Here is a 22,905-nt window from a genome sequence, read left to right on the forward strand (position 1 = left end):
CTATAGTAGGGGGTTCAATATACCGCAGGGGGGTCAAAATACCATGGCTAAGTCAAATTTTCAAAATATCTTTTCCAGCATGATTAATACATACAAACTACTTATTGGAGTATTATTACTTGGTTAAGGAATTAGAATAGCTAGAATTTCTGAAATTCAAAGTCTATAGTAGGGCGTTCAATACACTGCAGGGGGGTCAAAATACCATGGCTAAGTAAAATTTTCAAAATATCTTTTCCAGTATGTTAATACATACAAACTTCTAATTGAAATATTATAACTATGTTAAGGAGTTAGAATAGCTAGAATTTTTGAAATTAAGTACATGGTAGGGGGTTCAATATACCGCAAGGGGGGGGGGGGGTCAAAATACCATGGCTAAGTTAAATTTTCAAAATATCTTTTCCAGTATGTTAAATGCATACAAACTACTAATTGAAATATTGTAACTATGTTAAGGAGTTACAAAGATTGAATTTTTGAAATTCAAGGTCTTGAGTAGGGGGTTCAATATACCACAGGAAGGTCAAAATACCATCATGGCTAAGTAAAATTTTCAAAATATCTTTTCCAGTATGTTAAATATATACAAACTACTTATTGGAGTATTATAACTATGTTAAGGAGTTAGAATAGATTGAATTTTTGACATTCAAGGTCTTGAGTAGGGGGTTCAATATACCGCAGGGGGGTCAAAATACCATGGCTTAGTAAAATTTTTCAAAATATCTTTTCCAGTATGTTAAATACATACAAACTAATTATTGGAGTATTATTACTATGTTAAGGAATTAGAATAGCTAGAATTTCTGAAATTCAAGGTCTATAGTAGGGGGTTCAATATACCGCAGGAGGGTCAAAATACCATGGCTAGGTAAAATTTTTAAAATATCTTTTCCAGCATGATTAATACATACAAACTACTAATTGGAGTATTATTACTATGTAATGGAGTTAGAATAGCTAGAACTTTTGAAATTTAAGGTCTATAGTAGGGGGTTCAATATACCGCAGGGGGGTCAAAATACAATGGCTAAAATAAAATTTTCAAAATATCTTTTCAAGCATATTTAATACATACAAACTTCTAATTGAAATATTATAACTATGTTAAGGAGTTAGAAAAGCTAGAATTTTTGAAATTCAAGGTACATGGTAGGGGGTTCATTATACCGCAGGGGGGTCAAAATACCATGGCTAAGTAAATTTTTCAAAATATCTTTTCCAGTATGTTAAATGCATACAAACTACCTGTTGGAGTATTATTACTATGTTAAGGAATTAGAATAGCTAGAATTTCTGAAATTCAAGGTCTATAGTAGGGGGTTCAATATACCGCAGGGGGGTCAAAATACCATGGCTAAGTAAAATTTTCAAAATATCTTTTCCAGTATGTTAAATACATACAAACTACTTATTGGAGTATTATAACTATGTTAAGGAGTTAGAATAGATTGAATTTTTGACATTCAAGGTCTTGAGTAGGGGGTTCAATATACCGCAGGGGGGTCAAAATACCATGGCTAAGTAAATTTTCAAAATATCTTTTCCAGTATGTTAAATACATACAAACTACTAATTGAAATATTATAACTATGTTAAGGAGTTAGAATAGCTAGAATTTTTTTAATTAAGTACATGGTAGGGGGTTCAATATACCGCAGCAGGGGTCAAAATACCATGGCTAAGTTAAATTTTCAAAATATCTTTTCCAGTATGTTAAATACATACAAACTACTAATTGAAATATTGTAACTAAGTTAAGGAGTCAGAATAGATTGAATTTTTGAAATTCAAGGTCTATGGTAGGGGGTTCAATTTATCGCAGGGGGGTCAAAATACCATGGCAAATTAAATTTTCAAAATATCTTTTCCAGCATGTTTAATACATACAAACTACTTATTGGAGTATTATAACTATGTTAAGGAGCTAAAATAGATTGACATTTTAAAATTCAAGGTCTATAGTAGGGGGTTCAATATACCGCAGGGGGGTCAAAATACCATGGCTAAGTAATATTTTCAAAATATCTTTTCCAGCATATTTAACATGTTTAATACATACAAACTACTCACCCTACTATAGACCTTGAATTTCAGAAATTCTAACTCCATTACATAGTAATAATACTCCAATAAGTAGTTTGTATGTATTAAATATGCTTGAAAAGATGTTTTGAAAATTTTATTTTAGCCATGGTATTTTGACCCCCCTGCTGTATATTGAACCCCCTACTATAGAACCTGAATTTCAGAACTTCTAGCTATTCTAGTTCCTTAACATAGTAATAATACTCCAATAAGTAGTTTGTATGTATTTAACATACTGGAAAAGATATTTTGAAAATTTTACTTAGCGATGGTATTTTGACCCCCCTGCGGTATATTGAACCCCCTACCATGTACCTTGAATTTCAAAAATTTTAGCTTTTCCAACTCCTTAACATAGTTATAATATTCCAATTAGAAGTTTGTATGTATTAAATATGCTTGAAAAGATATTTTGAAAATTTTATTTTAGCCATGGTATTTTGACCCCCCTGCGGTATATTGAACCCCCTACTATAGACCTTGAATTTCAGAAATTCTAGCTATTCTAATTCCTTAACATAGTAATAATACTCCGATAAGTAGTTTGTATGTATTAATCATGCTGGAAAAGATATTTTAAAAATTTTACTAAGCCATGGTATTTTGACCCCCCTGCGGTATATTGAACCCCCTACTATAGACCTTGAATTTCAGAAATTCTAGCTATTCTAATTCCTTAACATAGTAATAATACTCCAATAAGTAGTTTGTATGTATTTAACATACTGGAAAAGATATTTTGAAAATTTTACTAAGCCATGGTATTTTGACCCCCCTGCAGTATATTGAACCCCCTACTATAGACCTTAAATTAAAAAAAATTCAAGGTATTCTAACTCCTTATCATAGTAATAATACTCCAATAGGTAGTTTGTATGTATTTAACATACTGGAAAAGATATTTTGAAAATTTTACTAAGCCATGGTATTTTGACCCCCCTGCAGTATATTGAACTCCCTACTATAGACCTTGAATTTCAGAAATTCTAGCTATTCTAATTCCTTAACATAGTAATAATACTCCAATAAGTAGTTTGTATGTATTAATCATGCTGGAAAAGATATTTTGAAAATTTGACTTAGCCATGGTATTTTGACCCCCCTGCGGTATGTTGAACCCCCTACTATAGACCTTGAATTTCAGAAATTCTAGCTATTCTAATTCCTTAACATAGTAATAATACTCCAATAAGTAGTTTGTATGTATTAATCATGCTGGAAAAGATATTTTGAAAATTTGACTTAGCCATGGTATTTTGACCCCCCTGCGGTATATTGAACCCCCTACTATAGACCTTGAATTTCAGAAATTCTAGCTATAGATTCTAATTCCTTCACATAGTAATAATACTCCAACAGGTAGTTTGTATGTATTTAACATACTGGAACAGATATTTTGAAAATTTTACTTAGCGATGGTATTTTGACCCCCCTGCGGTATATTGAACCCCCTACCATGTACCTTGAATTTCAAAAATTCTAGCTTTTCTAACTCCTTAACATAGTTATAATATTCCAATTAGAAGTCTGTATGTATTAAATATGCTTGAAAAGATATTTTGAAAATTTTATTTTAGCCATGGTATTTTGACCCCCCTGCGGTATATTGAACCCCCTACTATAGACCTTAAATTTCAAAAATTCTAGCTATTCTAACTCCATTACATAGTAATAATACTCCAATAAGTAGTTTGTATGTATTAATCATGCTGGAAAAGATATTTTGAAAATTTGACTTAGCCATGGTATTTTGCCCCCCCTGCGGTATATTGAACCCCCTACTATAGACCTTGAATTTCAGTAATTCTAGCTATTCTAATTCCTTAACATAGTAATAATACTCCAATAAGTAGTTTGTATGTATTAATCATGCTGGAAAAGATATTTTGAAAATTTGACTTAGCCATGGTATTTTGACCCCCCTGCGATATGTTGAACCCCCTACTATAGACCTTGAATTTCAGAAATTCTAGCTATTCTAATTCCTTAACATAGTAATAATACTCCAATAAGTAGTTTGTATGTATTAATCATGCTGGAAAAGATATTTTGAAAATTTGACTTAGCCATGGTATTTTGACCCCCCTGCGGTATATTAAACCCCCTACTATAGACCTTGAATTTCAGAAATTCTAGCTATAGATTCTAATTCCTTCACATATTAATAATACTCCAACAGGTAGTTTGTATGTATTTAACATACTGGAGAAGATATTTTGAAAATTTTACTTAGCGATGGTATTTTGACCCCCCTGCGGTAAATTGAACCCCCTACCATGTACCTTGAATTTCAGAAATTCTAGCTTTTCTAACTCCTTAACATAGTTATAATATTCCAATTAGAAGTCTGTATGTATTAAATATGCTTGAAAAGATATTTTGAAAATTTTATTTTAGCCATGGTATTTTGACCCCCCTGCGGTATATTGAACCCCTTACTATAGACCTTAAATTTCAAAAATTCTAGCTATTCTAACTCCATTACATAGTAATAATACTCCAATAAGTAGTTTGTATGTATTAATCATGCTGGAAAAGATATTTTGAAAATTTGACTTAGCCATGGTATTTTGCCCCCCCCCCCTGCGGTATATTGAACCCCCTACTATAGACCTTGAATTTCAGAAATTCTAGCTATTCTAATTCCTTAACATAGTAATAATACTCCAATAAGTAGTTTGTATGTATTTAACATACTTGAAAAGATATTTTGAAAATTTTACTAAGCCATTGCATTTTGACCCCCCTGCGGTATATTGAACCCCCTACTATAGACCTTAAATTTCAAAAATTCTAGCTATTCTAACTCCATTACATAGTAATAATACTCCAATAAGTAGTTTGTATGTATTAATCATGCTGGAAAAGATATTTTGAAAATTTGACTTAGCCATGGTATTTTGACCCCCCTGCGGTATATTGAACCCCCTACTATAGACCTTGAATTTCAGAAATTCTAGCTATTCTAATTCCTTAACATAGTAATAATACTCCAATAAGTAGTTTGTATGTATTTAACATACTGGAAAAGATATTTTGAAAATTTTACTAAGCCGTGGTATTTTGACCCCCCTGCGGTATATTGAACCCCCTACTATAGACCTTGAATTTCAGAAATTCTAGCTATTTTAATTCCTTAACATAGTAATAATACTCCAATAAGTAGTTTGTATGTATTTAACATACTGGAAAAGATATTTTGAAAATTTAACTAAGCCATGGTATTTTGACACCCCTGCGGTATATTGAACCCCCTACTATAGACCTTAAAGTAAAAAAATTCAAGCTATTCTAACTCCTTATCATAGTAATAATACTCCAATAGGTAGTTTGTATGTATTTAACATACTGGAAAAGATATTTTGAAAATTTTACTTAGCCATGGTATTTTGACCCCCCTGCAGTATATAGAACCCCCTACCATGTACCTTGAATTTCAAAAATTATAGCTTTTCCAACTCCTTAACATAGTTATAATATTCCAATTAGACGTTTGTATGTATTAAATATGCTTGAAAAGATGTTTTGAAAATTTTATTTTAGCCATGGTATTTTGACCCCCCTGCGGTATATTGAACCCCCTACTATAGACCTTAAATTTCAGAACTTCTAGCTATTCTAGTTCCTTAACATAGAAGTAATACTCCAATAAGTAGTTTGTATGTATTTAGCATACTGGAAAAGATATTTTGAAAATTTTACTAAGCCATGGTATTTTGACCCCCCTGCGGTATATTGAACCCCCTACTATAGACCTTAAATTAAAAAAATTCAAGCTATTCTAACTCCTTATCATAGTAATAATACTCCAATAGGTAGTTTGTATGTATTAATCATACTGGAAAAGATATTTTAAAAATTTTACTAAGCCATTGTATTTTGACCCCCCTGCGGTATATTGAACCCCCTACTATAGACCTTAAATTTAAAAAATTCTAGCTATTCTAACTCCATTACATAGTAATAATACTCCAATAAGTAGTTTGTATGTATTAATCATGCTGGAAAAGATATTTTGAAAATTTGACTTAGCCATTGTATTTTGACCCCCCTGCGGTATATTGGACCCCCTACTATAGACCTTGAATTTCAGAAATTCTAGCTATTCTAATTCCTTAACATAGTAATAATACTCCAATAAGTAGTTTGTATGTATTTAACATACTGGAAAAGATATTTTGAAAATTTTACTAAGCCATGGTATTTTGACCCCCCTGCGGTATATTGAACCCCCTACTATAGACCTTGAATTTCAGAAATTCTAGCTATTCTAATTCCTTAACATAGTAATAATACTCCAATAAGTAGTTTGTATGTATCTAACATACTGGAAAAGATATTTTGAAAATTTTACTAAGCCATGGTATTTTGACCCCCCTGCGGTAAATTGAACCCCCTACCATGTACCTTGAATTTCAAAAATTCTAGCTTTTCCAACTCCTTAACATAGTTATAATATTCCAATTAGACGTTTGTATGTATTAAATATGCTTGAAAAGATGTTTTGAAAATTTTATTTTAGCCATGGTATTTTGACCCCCCTGCGGTATATTGAACCCCCTACTATAGACCTTGAATTTCAGAACTTCTAGCTATTCTAGTTCCTTAACATAGTAATAATACTCCAATAAGTAGTTTGTAAGTATTTAGCATACTGGAAAAGATATTTTGAAAATTTTACTAAGCCATGGTATTTTGACCCCCCTGCGGTATATTGAACCCCCTACTATAGACTTTAAATTAAAAAAATTCAAGCTATTCTAACTCCTTATCATAGTAATAATACTCCAATAGGTAGTTTGTATGTATTAATCATGCTGGAAAAGATATTTTGAAAATTTTACTTAGCCATGGTATTTTGATAGCACAAAATGATTTAGTTTTATTAACTGAGACCCATGTTGGTTATGAAAATCATTTGAAATTTGATAACTTTTTGTACTATCCATTCTGCAGACCAAAATCTAAAAATAACAGATATTTTGGTGGTCTAGGGATTCTCATACGTAAAGAAATTCGTAAAGGTGTAAATTTTTTGAATAACGGGACCTCAGAATACCAATGGCTAAAATTGAAGAGAGAATTTTTCAATTTAAACAAAGATATATATTTGTGCTTGATATACTATGCTCCCAAAAGCCAAACAGACCTACTGGAGATAATAGAAAAGGATATAACTGATAGTTATGGGTCTATGGGGGACATCCTGTTAGTAGGGGATCTTAATGCCAGAACTGGGTCAGAAAAAGACTATATTGATGGTGACAGCACCTCCCATGTTCCTTTATTTGATGAAAATTATGATGTAGACTGTTTCACAGAGGAAAGGGTCAGTAAAGATTTAATAACTGATTCCAGAGGGAAAAACTTGCTAGAATTTTGTATAGGTAATCAGTTACGTATCTTGAATGGGCGTATGTGTGGTGATAGCACGGGTAAATTTACATGTTTCAAACCTAATGGATGCAGTGTAGTTGATTATGCTTTAGTTTCTCAAAGCCTACTCCAGCAAATTTTATATTTTAATGTATCAGATTTTAAGGCAAATTTTTCTGATTGCCATTGCAAAATCACTTTTAAGATTTTAGCATCTTTCCAATTGGAGAAAAATAAAAGTCATATGAAAGACTTTCCTTTGAGGTATAAATGGGACACAGAAAGTATTCAAAATTTCCAGGAATCATTTACACATCCTGTCATACAAAATGAGCTAAAATATTTTTTAAATAATAAAATTATCTTAGACAAAAAGAATGTGAATGATGCCACATATAGTATTCATTCAATATACGAAAAAGTGTGCAAAGTATCACTAAAAAAGAAGAAGAAAAGGGTAAAAACATGTAATCATAAAAAATGGTTTGACCAAGATTTAAAAAGTTTGAAAAAACATGTTAATGATAAAGCTATATTAATGTCAAAATTTCCGAAAGATCTGATAGTGCGTGGCTCTTTTTTTAAACTTAATAAACAATTTGCCAAACTAAGGAGGAAAAAGAAAAGAGAATTTAGAGAAAATATTTTGGACCGTTTAAGCAATCTAGAATCAGAAAATCCAAAGGATTATTGGAACCTTGTCAATCTTTATTTTTTCTTGAAAATAATTCAGAAACTAAAAACAACATAGATGGTGACATTTGGTATAAATATTTCTCTGACTTGTCATCCATTCCTGAAAATGAACACATAAAGTCCAAGATAAAAGAGATAAAGAGTAAACTTGAACTATTAGAAAAGAAAAACTTTGGATTCAGTGAGATTGACTTTAAAATCACCCCTGGTGAACTCCAAAAAGCCCTGAGGCAATTAAAATCTGGGAAAAGTCCAGGTCTAGACACTATTACAAATGAAATGTTAAAAGTTTCACAGAGTTATATGCAAGATTGCTTACTAAAACTTTTTAATGCCATTCTTCTATCTGGCATTTATCCCAGTAATTGGTCTGAGAGCTACATTACTCCTATATTCAAATCTGATAACCCGCAGAACCCTGAAAATTACAGAGGTATTGCCATCAATAATAGTCTTGGCAAACTTTTCAATACCATTCTGTATAACAGACTTGATAAATTTTTATCTGATAATAATATCATAAACAAAACTCAAATTGGTTTTTCTAAGAAAGCTCGCACTTCGGATCACATTTTTGTACTAAAATGTCTCATAGAAAAATATGTTAAAAGAGGCAAAGGTAAATTGTATGTATGTTTTGTAGATTTTCGCAAGGCCTATGACAAGGTTATTCATATTGGTATATTATACAAATTATTACAGCATACAAATAATGGTATTTTTTATAACATTTTGAAATCTATGTATAGTAACGACAAAGTGTGTGTTAAAGTAGAAGACAAAATAACTGATTTTTTTAGATATAATGTTGGTGTACGACAAGGTGACATTTTGAGTCCCACATTGTTTAAACTGTTTATTAATGATTTGCCAGATATATTATCTAACAATTATGATGATGTCAATTTAAATGATGAAAAGATACCATGTCTACTTTATGCTGATGATCTTGTATTAATATCTGACTCAAAAGAAGGGCTTCAGAAGAGACTTGATACTTTGTGCACATTCTGCAAAGATTAGTGTATGGAAATAAATGTGAAGAAAACCAAGATTATAATATTCAATAGGAGTGGTAGACTCCTTAATGAAAATTTTAATGTAGGAAATAATTCTATTGAATGTGTTAAACAATACAAATATCTTGGCATAGTCATCCAAAATACTGGAAACTTTAATGAAGCCAGGAAACAATTATTCCAAAAAGGTCAAAAGGCCAGTTTTAAACTTTATAAAGATTTGAAATCATCTAATCCTCCTATTAAAACTCTTTTGCATTTATTTGATCACTGTATACAGCCAATTGTAACTTATGGTTGTGAAAATTGGGGTGTTATTAACATTACTTCTAAAAGGAAAAATTTGTCCCTTTATGACATATTTAAAGATTGGGAGTTTGAGAAGCTAAATTTAAAATTTTGTAAGTATATTATTGGTGTTACAAAGATGTGCACAAATGTAGCAGTCCTGTCTGAATTGGGTAGATATCCTCTTTATATAAATTTGCTAACACATATGTTTATGTATTGGCATAGACTAGAGAATTCTCCATCTGATTTATTGAAAAATGCTTATGCTGAGTTAAAAATGATAGAAAGTAAAGGTCAAACCAGTTCCAATAATTCATGGCTCTCTAATATCATTTTCTACAGTGAAAAATTGGGTATTGACCTAAATATATGTAAAAATCTAGGAAAAAATAAATTTAAAAACTTATTGAAAAAACAGCTCAAATCAAATTTTCAAAATGATTGGGAGAAAATGCGAGAATTTTATTTACAGAATCAAGGCAAATTGGACACTTATTTTTCATTCAAAAAGTCATTTGACTATGAAAATTATTTAGATTTAAAGCACCCACAAAAACATTTATTAACAAAATACAGACTTAGCAATCACTGTTTAAGAATAGAAACTGGCAGACATGAACGAATTACCAATGTATGTGGTAAATATGAAATATTACCTCGACATGAGAGGATATGTTTATATTGTAATACAAATTGTATTGAAAATGAAATGCACTTTCTTCTGGAATGCCCTATTTACAATAACCTCAGAAGAGATATCACTGATTATATAAAAAAATACCCCAGTTTAGATAGTTTAAATATAAATGATCTTTTTTCATGGATCATGATTAATGAAGATAGCAGATTTCTATCTATTTTATGTGCATACCTGGATAAAGGCCTGCAACTAAGAAAATCAGAAAATTAGTTAGATACTCTAAAATATATCAAAATTATCTCCCCTTGACCACTGATCCTTTCTTCATGCATTTGAATTTCAATTATTATTTTATGTTTCTTTAATCACTCTGTAATGTTTATGTCATGTTGTAATTAATGTTATGCTCTTAATGGGCCCTTTAATTTGGAAAATAAAAATATTGTATTGTATTGTATTGTATTGTATTGTATTGTATTGTATTGTATTGTATTGTATTGTATTGTATTGAACCCCCTACCATGTACCTTGAATTTCAAAAATTCTAGCTTTTCTAACTCCTTAACATAGTTATAATATTCCAATTAGACGTTTGTATGTATTAAATATGCTTGAAAAGATATTTTGAAAATTTGTTTTTAGCCATGGTATTTTGACCCCCCTGCGGTATATTGAACCCCCTACTATAGACCTTGAATTTCAGAAATTCCAGCTATTCTAATTCCTTAACATAGTAATAATACTCCAATAAGTAGTTTGTATGTATTAATCATGCTGGAAAAGATATTTTGAAAATTTGACTTAGCCATGGTATTTTGACCCCCCTGCGGTATATTGAACCCCCTACTATAGACCTTGAATTTCAGAAATTCTAGCTATTCTAATTCCTTAACATAGTAATAATACTCAAACAGGTAGTTTGTATGTATTTAACTTACTGGAAAAGATATTTTGAAAATTTTACTTAGACATGGTATTTTGACCCCCAGCAGTATATTGAACCCCCTACCATGTACCTTGAATTTCAAAAATTCTAGCTTTTGTATCTCCTTAACATAGTTATAATATTTCAATTAGAAGTTTGTATGTATTAAATATGCTTGAAAAGATATTTTGAAAATTTTATTTTAGCCATGGTATTTTGACCCCCCTGCGGTACATATTGAACCCCCTACTATAGACCTTAAATTTCAAAAATTCTAGCTATTCTAACTCCATTACATAGTAATAATACTCCAATAAGTAGTTTGTATGTATTAATCATGCTGGAAAAGATATTTTGAAAATTTTACCTAGCCATGGTATTTCACCTGCATATGGAATATACATTTCCCAACTTATTCGGTATTCAAGAGCTTGCAGCTCCTACTCAGACTTTGTAAAACGTCACCAGTGTCTGAGCAGAAAGTTGATGAACCAGGGGTATGTCAAAGAACGTCTCGTCCTTTTTCTAAAAAAGTTCATCGGAAGGTACCCAGAACTTGTTGATAAATATTCCGTATCAACTTCACAAATAATACACGATGGTCTTGAAGTATAGATTTTGCGTACTGACGTTGTTTATCATCTTAATTACGTGTTATATTATTCTTTTATTTGTCTTTATTAATATTACTTTTACTGTTGTCTGTTTTTAGAGATATCTTTTTGACGTAACTCTGTGCTTATGTATCCCATCATACTTTGAACGACAAAATTATTTTATGATGTGACTCTGTACCTATGTATCTTGTCATACCTTGAATGACAAAATTATTTTATGATGTGACTCTGTACCTATGTATCTTGTCATACTTTGAATGACAAAATTATTTTATTCATTAATATTACTTTTACTGTTAACCAACTTTTTTTGTGATATACATTTTACGTGACTCTGTACTTTTGTATCACGTCATACTTTGAACCACACTATTATGTTATTTATTATTATTACTTTAACTGCTAAGTCAGTGTTTGTTATATCTATTTTGCGTGACTTTATTTATGCATCCCGTCATACTTTGAACGACAAAATTGTTTCATGTCTACCTGTGCGAATTTCAAACGCGCAATTTTACACCAGTACCCATACCCTCCTTCCTTGATGGGTGCATTTTACATAGACAAATATAATCGTATAATATAGTCAAAATGAGGATGTTAATTTGATGTATGCCTTTTTGTGCTTCTTCGTTACATTTGTTGTTTTTAAAGTGATTAAGATGATAACACAATGTTGACTGCTGTACCCCTATTTTTGACATTTTTACCTATTATGTCTTATTGTTTTGTTCACGCATCGGTGACTATATAATGGAATTTGATGCGACTGTCATACAAGTGAGAGGTTTAGCTAGCTATAAAACCAGGTTCAATCCACCATTTTCTACATTTGAAAATGCCTGTACCAAGTCAGGAATATGACAGTTCTTGTCCATTCGTTTTTGATGCGTTTTGTTATTTGATTTTGCCATGAGATTATAGACTTTCCGAATTGATTTTCCTCTGAGTTCAGTATTTTTGTGATTTTACTTTTGACCCTCCTGCGGTATATTGAACCCCCTACTATAGACCTTGAATTTCAGAAATTCTAGCTATTCTAATTCCTTAACATAGTAATAATTATCCAATAAGTAGTTTGTATGTATTTAACATACTGGAAAAGATATTTTGAAAAATTTTACTAAGCCATGGTATTTTGACCCCCCTGCGGTATATTGAACCCCCTACTATGTACCTTGAATATCATAAATTCTAGCTTTTCCAACTCCTTAACATAGTTATAATATTCCATTTTGACGTTTGTATGTATTAAATATGCTTGAAAAGATGTTTTGAAAATTTTATTTTAGCCATGGTATTTTGACCCCCCTGCGGTATATTGAACCCCCTACTATAGACCTTGAATTTCAGAACTTCTAGCTATTCTAGTTCCTTACCATAGTAATAATACTCCAATAAGTAGTTTGTATGTATTTAGCATACTGGAAAAGATATTTTGAAAATTTTACTAAGCCATGGTATTTTGACCCCCCTGCGGTATATTGAACCCCCTACTATAGACCTTAAATTAAAAAAAATCAAGCTATTCTAACTCCTTATCATAGTAATAATACTCCAATAGGTAGTTTGTATGTACATGTATTTAACATACTGGAAAAGATATTTTGAAAATTTTACTTAGCCATGGTATTTTGACCCCCCTGCAGTATATTGAACCCCCTACCATGTACCTTGAATTTCAAAAATTCTAGCTTTTCTAACTCCTTAACATAGTTATAATATTCCAATTAGACTTTTGTATGTATTAAATATGCTTGAAAAGATATTTTGAAAATTTGTTTTTAGCCATGGTATTTTGACCCCCCCCTGCGGTATATTGAACCCCCTACTATAGACCTTGAATTTCAGAAATTCTAGCTATTCTAATTCCTTAACATAGTAATAATACTCCAATAAGTAGTTTGTATGTATTAATCATGCTGGAAAAGATATTTTGAAAATTTGACTTAGCCATGGTATTTTGACCCCCCTGAGGTATATTAAACCCCCTACTATAGACCTTGAATTTCAGAAATTCTAGCTATTCCAATTCCTTAACATAGTAATAATACTCCAACAGGTAGTTTGTATGTATTTAACATACTGGAAAAGATATTTTGAAAATTTTACTTAGCCATGGTATTTTGCCCCCCCTGCGGTATATTGAACCCCCTACCATGTACCTTGAATTTCAAAAATTCTAGCTATTCTAACTCCTTAACATAGTTATAATATTTCAATTAGAAGTTTGTATGTATTAAATATGCTTGAAAAGATATTTTGAAAATTTTATTTTAGCCATGGTATTTTGACCCCCCTGCGGTATATTGAACCCCCTACTATAGACCTTGAATTTCAAAAATTCTAGCTATTCTAACTCCATTACATAGTAATAATACTCCAATAAGTAGTTTGTATGTATTAATCATGCTGGAAAAGATATTTTGAAAATTTTACCTAGCCATGGTATTTTGACCCTCCTGCGGTATATTGAACCCCCTACTATAGACCTTGAATTTCAGAAATTCTAGCTATTCTTAATTCCTTAACATAGTAATAATACTCCAATAAGTAGTTTGTATGTATTTAACATACTGGAAAAGATATTTTGAAAAGTTTTACTAAGCCATCGTATTTTGACCCCCCTGCGGTATATTGAACCCCCTACCATGTACCTTGAATTTCAAAAATTCTAGCTATTCTAAATCCTTAACATAGTAATAATACTCCAATAATTGTTTGTATGTATTTAGCATACTGGAAAAGATATTTTGAAAATTTTACGTAGCCATGGTATTTTGACCCCCCTGCGGTATATTGAACCCCCCTACTCAAAACCTCAAATTAAAAAAAATCATAGCCAATAAATTGAAAATGAGATTATCTGCAATACTTTTTATCAAAAACAGGGGGTTCCCCAGATAGCAATACTTTGTTGGGCCAACATTGGTGATTGGTTGGCACAGTTGGTAAATAGTTGGCGTTGGCAGCACAACAAGAAACCGACGTTGGCCCAACAAAACTCAGCCAACAGTTATTTTGACACTATTGGCCCCTTGTTGGCCCAACAAAACCCAGCCAACAGTTATTTTGACACTATTGGCCCCTTGTTGGCCCAACGACTTTCCACCAACTGTCATTTTGGTGTTATTGGCCCAATGTTGGCCCAACATTTTCCTACCAACTGTTATTTTTAAAGTAGCTTGCCCAACGATATTTGACTTACGTTATCCATTGGTTCAGTGTAAGATTTTCTGACTGAAACTACTGAACCAATTTTATTCGAACTTTATTTGAATGATTCTATGTTATCATAGAGATTATAGATTGTGTTTGAAGGGCATTGAGGACTTAGTAAAAAATCAAATAATAAAGTCTTCCCAAATAGGGCTATTTTAAACCGTCTGTGCCAAGAGCTAGAAAATTCTTAGTATTTTGAATAATTCAAAAGTTTTTAAAACAGTATATTTATAAAAAAAATAACCATATCATTGATATTTCATGACAATATTGAAATATGAGCCAACAATATGCCAACGTATTAAGTTCTTATCTCCCCATATTATACCACAGATTTTTTTATTTTTTTTTAGATATTATTTCAAAGTGCAAACCAAAAAATGTGCTCTTCATTCTCTTTATCTAATATTTTCAAATCTGTGTAGTCATTTAAATGTATTTATCTTAATGATTGAATAATTTTATGCACAAACAAAAAATACTTAAAACCAGCCCAAAAAAACAAATAGAATTTGAATATAGTTTCTGCAAGTTGTTAAACTAATCATCTGAACTCAGCTGCTCATTTGACACGAGTGTAATATCACACTCTCCACATGACAGCCGATATTGACCTGCCAATATAATATACATTAATTATTATATATTAAAGATAAATATTTCTTAATACATAACATGAAATGCATGAATAACATGTTTGACAGACTGAAGCCATCGTTGGCATACTGCTGTTCGACCAACATTGGTCCAACATAATTTTAAAACTAGACGACGTTGGTAGACTGTTGGCAAATGGTTGACATTGTTGGCAGATTGTTGGCAAATAGTTAACCTTGTTGCCATACTGATGTTGGGCCAACAAAGACCCAACATGTTGGGCCAACTGAGGGCCGATGAGCAAAATGACGTTGGCCCAACATAGTTTTCCAACATTGGCCCAACAATGTTGCCAACGGAACGCCAATATTGGCCCAACACATGTTTGCTATCTGGGTCAATATACCGCAGGGGGGTTCAAAATACCATATGTGAAAAATGACCCCGGGGTCAAAATACCATGCAGTATAATGACCCCGGGTTCAATTTTTAGGGGGTTCAAAATACCATATGACACCGGGCAAAATGAAACAAAATGTCGTTTTAAAAAATAGGGGTCCATGCACTCGTTTTCAAGTGAAATCAGTTTAAAAGATAAATCAGTCGAAAAATGCATCTTTTCCCGGTAAGTCACAGTTTGACGTCGCGAAAATAACATTTTACGTTAGCAACGTCATTACCTCCCCTGTAACTGTATCGTATGCCCTCAACTTTTATATATTAGTGGATGCTAGGCATGGAAACTTTTCCAACTTCACAGGTAAGTCTGTACTCAGAGTAGTTTTAGGCATGTAAATACAGCCATATTTGTCCGTTTGTTATGAATCTGATATTATATGAACCTTGGGGTTCGTGTTGTTTATTCTTTAGTTTTCTATGTTGTGTCGTGTGTACTATTGTTTTTCTGTTTGTCTTTTTCATTTTTAGCCATGGCGTTGTCAGTTTGTTTTGGATTTATGAGTTTGACTGTCCCTTTGGTATCTTTCGTCCCTCTTTTAAAAAGCTAAGTTTTTCTTTTTTCACATAAAAAACAGCAAAACGACTATATTTCTGGGGGACAGTCTCTAATTTAAGGGATATACCACCTTGAGGGAAAAGAGGGGATTGCATTCCCATCCTGTTTACTGTTTAATTTAATATTGATTATACGGAGTGTGATGCGAGTACTGACTACTGATCACTACTGTCTACTGATCAAATTCGTGTGCCTCTACGTTAAGTTGTACCATATTGTTTTATAAGTACATTCCTATACTGCATTCCTGATTAAGCTCTTCTATCAAAAAGATGTGACAATATTTCTCAATTGTCCAATACCTTAAATTGTTGAGGAATGACTTTTCTTTCCCTTTTTTCAAAGTAGATTATTTCCCCTAACTGAACTAATTTTAGAAACAATAACGGATCAGATACGTCGGATAACTATGTATTTTTGCCGGAGCATTTATTTTTGTTCCTCAGTGTAAACGTAAAACATGGTGTTTAACTTTACGTGATAATACATGGTGAATGAAGTAGGAGAATATATTAATGGAATAAGAAAAGTTTGGATTGGTACTGGCAAGGAAAATCATCAATATATCTGAATGTGAACTTGAATTACTAATGATCTTGAGGGGGGCACTTGCTATATAATTAGTGGTACTGAGGGATGAGCCGCTTGAATAGGTCACTTTTTCATGCTCTATATAGTATATGAAAAGGGTGAGAAATTCAGATTCATGACATATAATATCAATAGCCATTAGGTTAATATTATCACTTGCTTGATTATATCATAAGTATCTGAAACTAATCAGATGTTTATACATTTATTTTTGATGCTTCTTAACAAAAACGTGATGATGAGCCGGACAAAAAACATCTATACAAATGTACCAGAAGATGAAAAATATTCAAATATATCTACAGGTCTTGTTTTGGTTAATTGATATATGACAAGGTATATATTTTTGATAAAGAAAATATATGAAAAGGGTGGGGTACTTGATGTCTCAGCTGCTCACCCCTACCAAAAAAAGTTTGACGTGCCCCCCCCCCCCCCCCCGAGTCTTGATTCCTTGATCTTCTTGTTTTGATAAGCTTCTGAAGGAAAATGAGAAGATGTTGACAGGGAGAGGCGCTCAGTTCGTTCCAATAGGAATGTCGGACGTTTGTAGCAGAAGTCTACCTCCAAATTCAACAAATATGTTGTTAATAAGAAACTCCAGCACACTGATCACTGTGTAGGATGTTTCCGACCTAATGATGTGGCAGATATGTTCAACACTAATCTTAATTGACTAGGATTGTCAGTTTTTCTGCCGACGTTCGGTGTTTCTCTTTTGCACTCTGGAACCCTCCACCAATAAAACTGACTGTAACGATATAATCAACAGTGTTTAAACACCAACAATCATTCAATCGATCTCTATGGTTTCTGCAAAAAATATAAAAAAAATCATGAGGGTTTGGATGGGGTTAAATGATTAAAGAATAATGCCCTTAAAAAATGAAGATTAGAGAATAATGGGCCAAAAAAATGAAGATTAGAGAATAAAGGGGTTAATTTTTTGAAGATTAGAGAAAAAGGGGTTAATTTTTTAAAGATTAGAGAAAAAAGGGGTAAAAATTAAATGTTTACAGAATAACAGACCCCCCCCCCCCCCATTCCAGACCCTCAATCATCTTTCAACTTGAAGTGAGCATGGTGAGGACAATAAATCTTACAAGGGATCAATAATAGATGATTTCTACCATCTTGATTAAGTTTTCTTTTCTTTTCTTTTCTTTTTTATTTCTATTTTTTTTTCTTTTAGTCGAAATCATCCTTAACAGATCGCAATTACTCATATAACAAGTTGTCAAGACAACTGCATGCAGCCATATTGACTTTTTGTAGATCTTGTTAACCATTTTTATCAGGATTTTTGGGACAAAAATGTCGGTTATTGATTTGGGGATGTACGGCGGGCGGCCGGGCGGGCGGCAATCAAATGTTGTCCGTGCATTAACTCATGAACCGTTCAACCAAAGCTTTAAAAATTTTAATATGTTATTACTGACAACTATACGAAGGTCAAGTTCAATAATGGCGATTTTGACTTTTACCGTTCAGGGGTTATGGTTCTTGAAAGATTGAAAAATGGAGTTTCCAGTCGTGTCCGTGCATTTACGCATGAACTGTTCTACCAAAGCTTCCCAAATTTTAGTATGTTCTTACAAGGACGTATAACTAACATACGTCCTTGGTTCTTACTAATGACAGAATGGAGGTCAAGTTCAATAATGACAAATTTGACTTTTACCGTTCAGGAGTTATGGTTCTTGAAAGATTGAAAAATGGAGTTTCCAGTCGTGTCCGTGCATTTATGCATGAACTGTTCTACCAAAGCTTCCGAAATTTTAATATGCTGTTACTGATGACAAAATGGAGGTCAAGTTCAATAATGACAAATTTGACTTTTACCGTTCAGGAGTTATGGTTCTTGAAAGATTGAAAAATGGAGTTTCCAGTCGTGTCCGTGCATTTATGCATGAACTGTTCTACCAAAGCTTCCGAAATTTTATTATGCTGTTACTGATGACATAATGGAGGTCAAGTTCAATAATGACGATTTTGACTTTTACCGTTCAGGAGTTATGGTTCTTGAAAGATCGTAAAATGGCGTTTCCATTCACGTTGTTGCATTTACTCATGAACCATTCAATCTAAGCTTTTCAAATTTTAATATGTTGATACTGATGACAAAATGGAGGTCAAATTTAATATTGACGATTTTCACTTTCACCATTCATCAGTAATGGTTCTTGTGATATTGCCAGGACACAAATAAATGTTAATAAATCCGGTTTGCTGTCGTTGTGACAGCCTCTTGTTATATCTAAATTTTCTCTCTATCTATTACAGTTTTCAAATAATAGGCAAAAATGAAAAATGATTTAGGACAACAGTTCAAATCAGAATTCTTGCGTAGTTTTTTGTGCCAATGAAGACAACCCCCCCTCTCCCCAATGAAGAATATATATATCTGGGCATATCTGCTTCGTAAGATTTTCTCTATTTACCAGAGTTTTCAAGAAAATACAAAATTAGCATTTTACCGCTGTGTTCTATTTAAAACCATGGCGAACATGTTGGATGGCAGGCACACAATGATGATTGTGGATGGGTTTGGATACATTTTAATAAGACTAGCAGTTTCAGATTTTTATTAAAAAAAAAAAAACGACGACGGACACCAAGGGATGAAAATGTATAATCAGATATCTCAGGGTCATTTCTTATAGCAAAATCATTAAAATTGACTTTGACCAAGATTCAATGATCTATGAAATTGTGAACATTTTTTTAACAATTGGGTCAAGTGTTACTATAATGATCATTCAGAATTCAAAACGAAATGCCGTGTTTAAGGAAATTGCACTTGGCAGATATCTCTTTAAGGATAAATGTCAAAAAATCGGTAGGTATAAAAAGAAGATGTGGTATGATTGCCAATGAGACACCTCTTCATAATAGACCACATGACATAGATATTAACAACATCAGGTCATCGTATGCATGACCTTCAACAATGAGCAAAGCCCATACTGCATTGTCATTGTAAAAGGACCCGAAATGACAAATGTAAAACAATACGGGAGGAGCAAAATAACTTGTGTCGTTTCCCGCCGATATTCTTTTCCAGTTTTTTCAAGAACGATAACCTTTATAATGTTAAAATCTCATGCAGGTTCCGTGTTCAACAAGCAGAATCGATCGGTATATATAATCGTTATAGCCAATAGTGTTCTCACAATTGTGGTTGGTCTTTCAAACTTGCGTTTTGTCTGCTCGGAACTCTCCATACGAGACCAAATGAGACAGAAATTAATAACTAAAGATCAACGTATGGCCTTCAACAATGAGCAAAGCCAAAACAGCATAGTCCGCTATGAAGAGCCTCGTAATAACAATTGTAAAACAATTTTGTGTCAAATGTGCATTCTGTGTCACATGAATGCACAATTGACACAGTTGTTAACAAACAATAAAAATATTGGGAAAGTTGCTATTATGAATTCCAATCTAAATTACTTTGTTGTGTATGAGGTTAACGTGGTTCAATGCAGTTAAATAACTTGTGTCATTGAAAACACTTTGTCCATAGATTTGCATAATAATAGGAAAGGAAATAAACATTTAAACGGTAAGAAATTTGTTTAAATCTAATTTATTCTTATAATCCAACAGATCATATAAAGAAACTTGTATCATGATAATCCGAAAATGTTCACACCTTAAGCAAAGTGCACTAGTATTGGCACATTTATTAAGACAAGTATATATAGCCGATACTAATTTATCTCAAGGCAGATAGAAAATTTTAAAACATGTATCATTGTCAATCATACCACATCTTCTTTGTTTTATATTGATAAGACCAGAAAAAAAATCAGTCATAATCAGAGTTTTGTATTTACAAGCGCTGCACTGAAAATCTGTCAACCACACCATGCAATCACTTAAATATGTACTTTTGCCTCATATTACTGAAAGAGTTCTAAATTATACGGATAATTTTTTGATAAAAGTAAATCTTTCGAGTTTTAATTCATGACTTTCCTCATTTATAACTATGAAGATCTCCAAGGAAATTATTAACATTCTTCTTTTAAAAATAGAGATGTATATTTTTTTTGTTCTGAGAACTTGACTCAGCATCCCACCCTTACCCGTACCAGCGACGAACATTTTGTTCTCGTCTGTCTTTTTGGGTCACGTCACTACAAGAGAAAGGCAAAAGATACCAAAAAGATATTCCAACTCATGAGTCGAACAAAAAATCTGACAACGCCATCATGGCCCATGGCTTGAAAATACGAACGACCGAAAGACAAACAATAGTATCCAACACACAACATGGAAAACTAACGACTGCACGAGTAATTCGAACCCAACCAACAACCGGGAAGGGGTGGTAATAGTAAAATTTCAAATGGAAGTCTTCAATTAATGTTTCTTTCTTTTTTTGTTCTTGAAATAAAATCGAATGCAAAACGTTTCTACATGAATTTCAAACATTTTAAGTTATATTTGTTTATGTTCAGTATATAATGATGTCACCATGATGAGCATTACTCAATAGCGAGTTAATGAATAGCGAGTTAATAAACATCACAGGTATTATAACATGGAAGATTATGGAGGAAAGTCGAGATTAATTCCGGTGGTATATCAACATGTTTACAGAAGAAATGGTGTCAGTTCTCAAAATGGTGTTAGTTCTCAAAATGGAAAAAGATTTTATGCAAAAGAACTTAGGACTTGTGACAATTATGCAAATCGAATTAGATATATTCCCAGGACTCAAGTTGGATATCAAGTAGGATATAAAAAGTATGTTTATAGGTATGTAATGTATATATTTCAAGATAGTGTTTTTGTAATTTGCATCCCGAACACAAAAATATGTCATTCTGAGCTGCATTTCGGTTTCATAATTGACTTTGCTTTACTTGTGCCACTCTTTCAGTTATATCTATAACTTGAGTCGACTGTCATACAAGTGAGAGGTTTGGCTAGTTATAAAACCAGGTTTAATCCACCATTTTCTACATATGGAAATGCATATAAAGTCATGCAGTTGTTTTCTATTCGTTAGATGTGCTTTCGATTTTCCCGTTTTGGGTTTCCCTTTGAGTAAGGAGTTTTTGTTATTTCACTCTCTGATAAAATATGTCACCATGACCCGCATTATTGTGAACAAGGATGTTCGGTGAAATATCATATGAACCCACCGTAATTGCATAAATTGACTCTTTCAAAGGCCTATAAGCTCGTGGAATACATGTGCATTTATGTGTTTATGTAATGTACTATGAAATAATAATAGTGTATTTGAATTAAAGCTAAATTGTTAAAAAAAAGTATTATAATGGGAAATAATTTCACAAATTATCATTGAAAACATTTCCTGAAATATTCAAGTAAATATCATTCTTTTAAAAAGAAAATTATCATGAAACATAAAAAAGGAACCAGAAGTAATTTCAAAGATCATAATATTGTGAAATACAGGTAAAAGTGAGTTGTTTTCAGATCTCAGTACAAATAGAAATAAACCAGATGCTCCGCAGGGCGCAGCTTTTTACGACCGCAGAGGTTGAACCCTGAACGATTGGGCAAGTATGGACACAACATTCAAGCTGGATTCAGCTCTAAATTTGGATTGTGATTAAATAGTTGAGACATCATAGGTTTCTGACACAGAATGAATGTGGTCTAATGAACTTAATTTTTGTTTTGCCTTTTGAGCAATTCACTATGCTGTTGAATATTAATCCTTTCAAAAAAATGTTTGAAGAAATTTTCTTTTTATTTATGAAATCTGAAATGAGCAAAATTGAACCCCCCCCCCCCAATTTTTTTTCACATGCCCCTTTCCCTTATTCCAAAACTGATCTCAA

The 22,905-nt window shown here is 32.3% G+C and overlaps 2 protein-coding genes across 7 annotated transcripts in view; one reads left to right on the forward strand and one right to left on the reverse strand.

Moving 5' to 3' along the window:
• Positions 1-16,852, reverse strand: part of LOC143045029 (metallophosphoesterase 1-like) — a 35,735-nt gene extending 18,883 nt beyond the window's left edge. For 4 of the 5 annotated variants that reach the window (XM_076217313.1, XM_076217312.1, XM_076217311.1 and 1 more), the window contains exon 1: positions 16,792-16,852. The gene's annotated coding sequence lies outside the window, so the exon portion shown is untranslated. Of the gene's footprint in view, positions 1-16,700 lie in introns of all 5 variants that reach the window. The other variant, XM_076217310.1, reaches the window with a different exon arrangement.
• A 4,774-nt stretch (positions 16,853-21,626) lies between these two features.
• The window catches only part of LOC143045028 (inactive rhomboid protein 1-like), a 30,350-nt gene continuing 29,071 nt past the window's right edge, over positions 21,627-22,905 (forward strand). The window contains exon 1 of one of the 2 annotated variants that reach the window (XM_076217306.1): positions 21,627-21,847. In XM_076217306.1, coding sequence (XP_076073421.1) covers positions 21,630-21,847 — 218 coding nt within the window. In that variant the 5' untranslated portion in view covers positions 21,627-21,629. The remainder of the gene's footprint in view (positions 21,848-22,905) is intronic. The other variant, XM_076217307.1, reaches the window with a different exon arrangement.

The sequence above is a fragment of the Mytilus galloprovincialis genome, chromosome 9, assembly GCF_965363235.1.
Source record: "Mytilus galloprovincialis chromosome 9, xbMytGall1.hap1.1, whole genome shotgun sequence".
Lineage (NCBI taxonomy): Eukaryota > Metazoa > Mollusca > Bivalvia > Mytilida > Mytilidae > Mytilus > Mytilus galloprovincialis.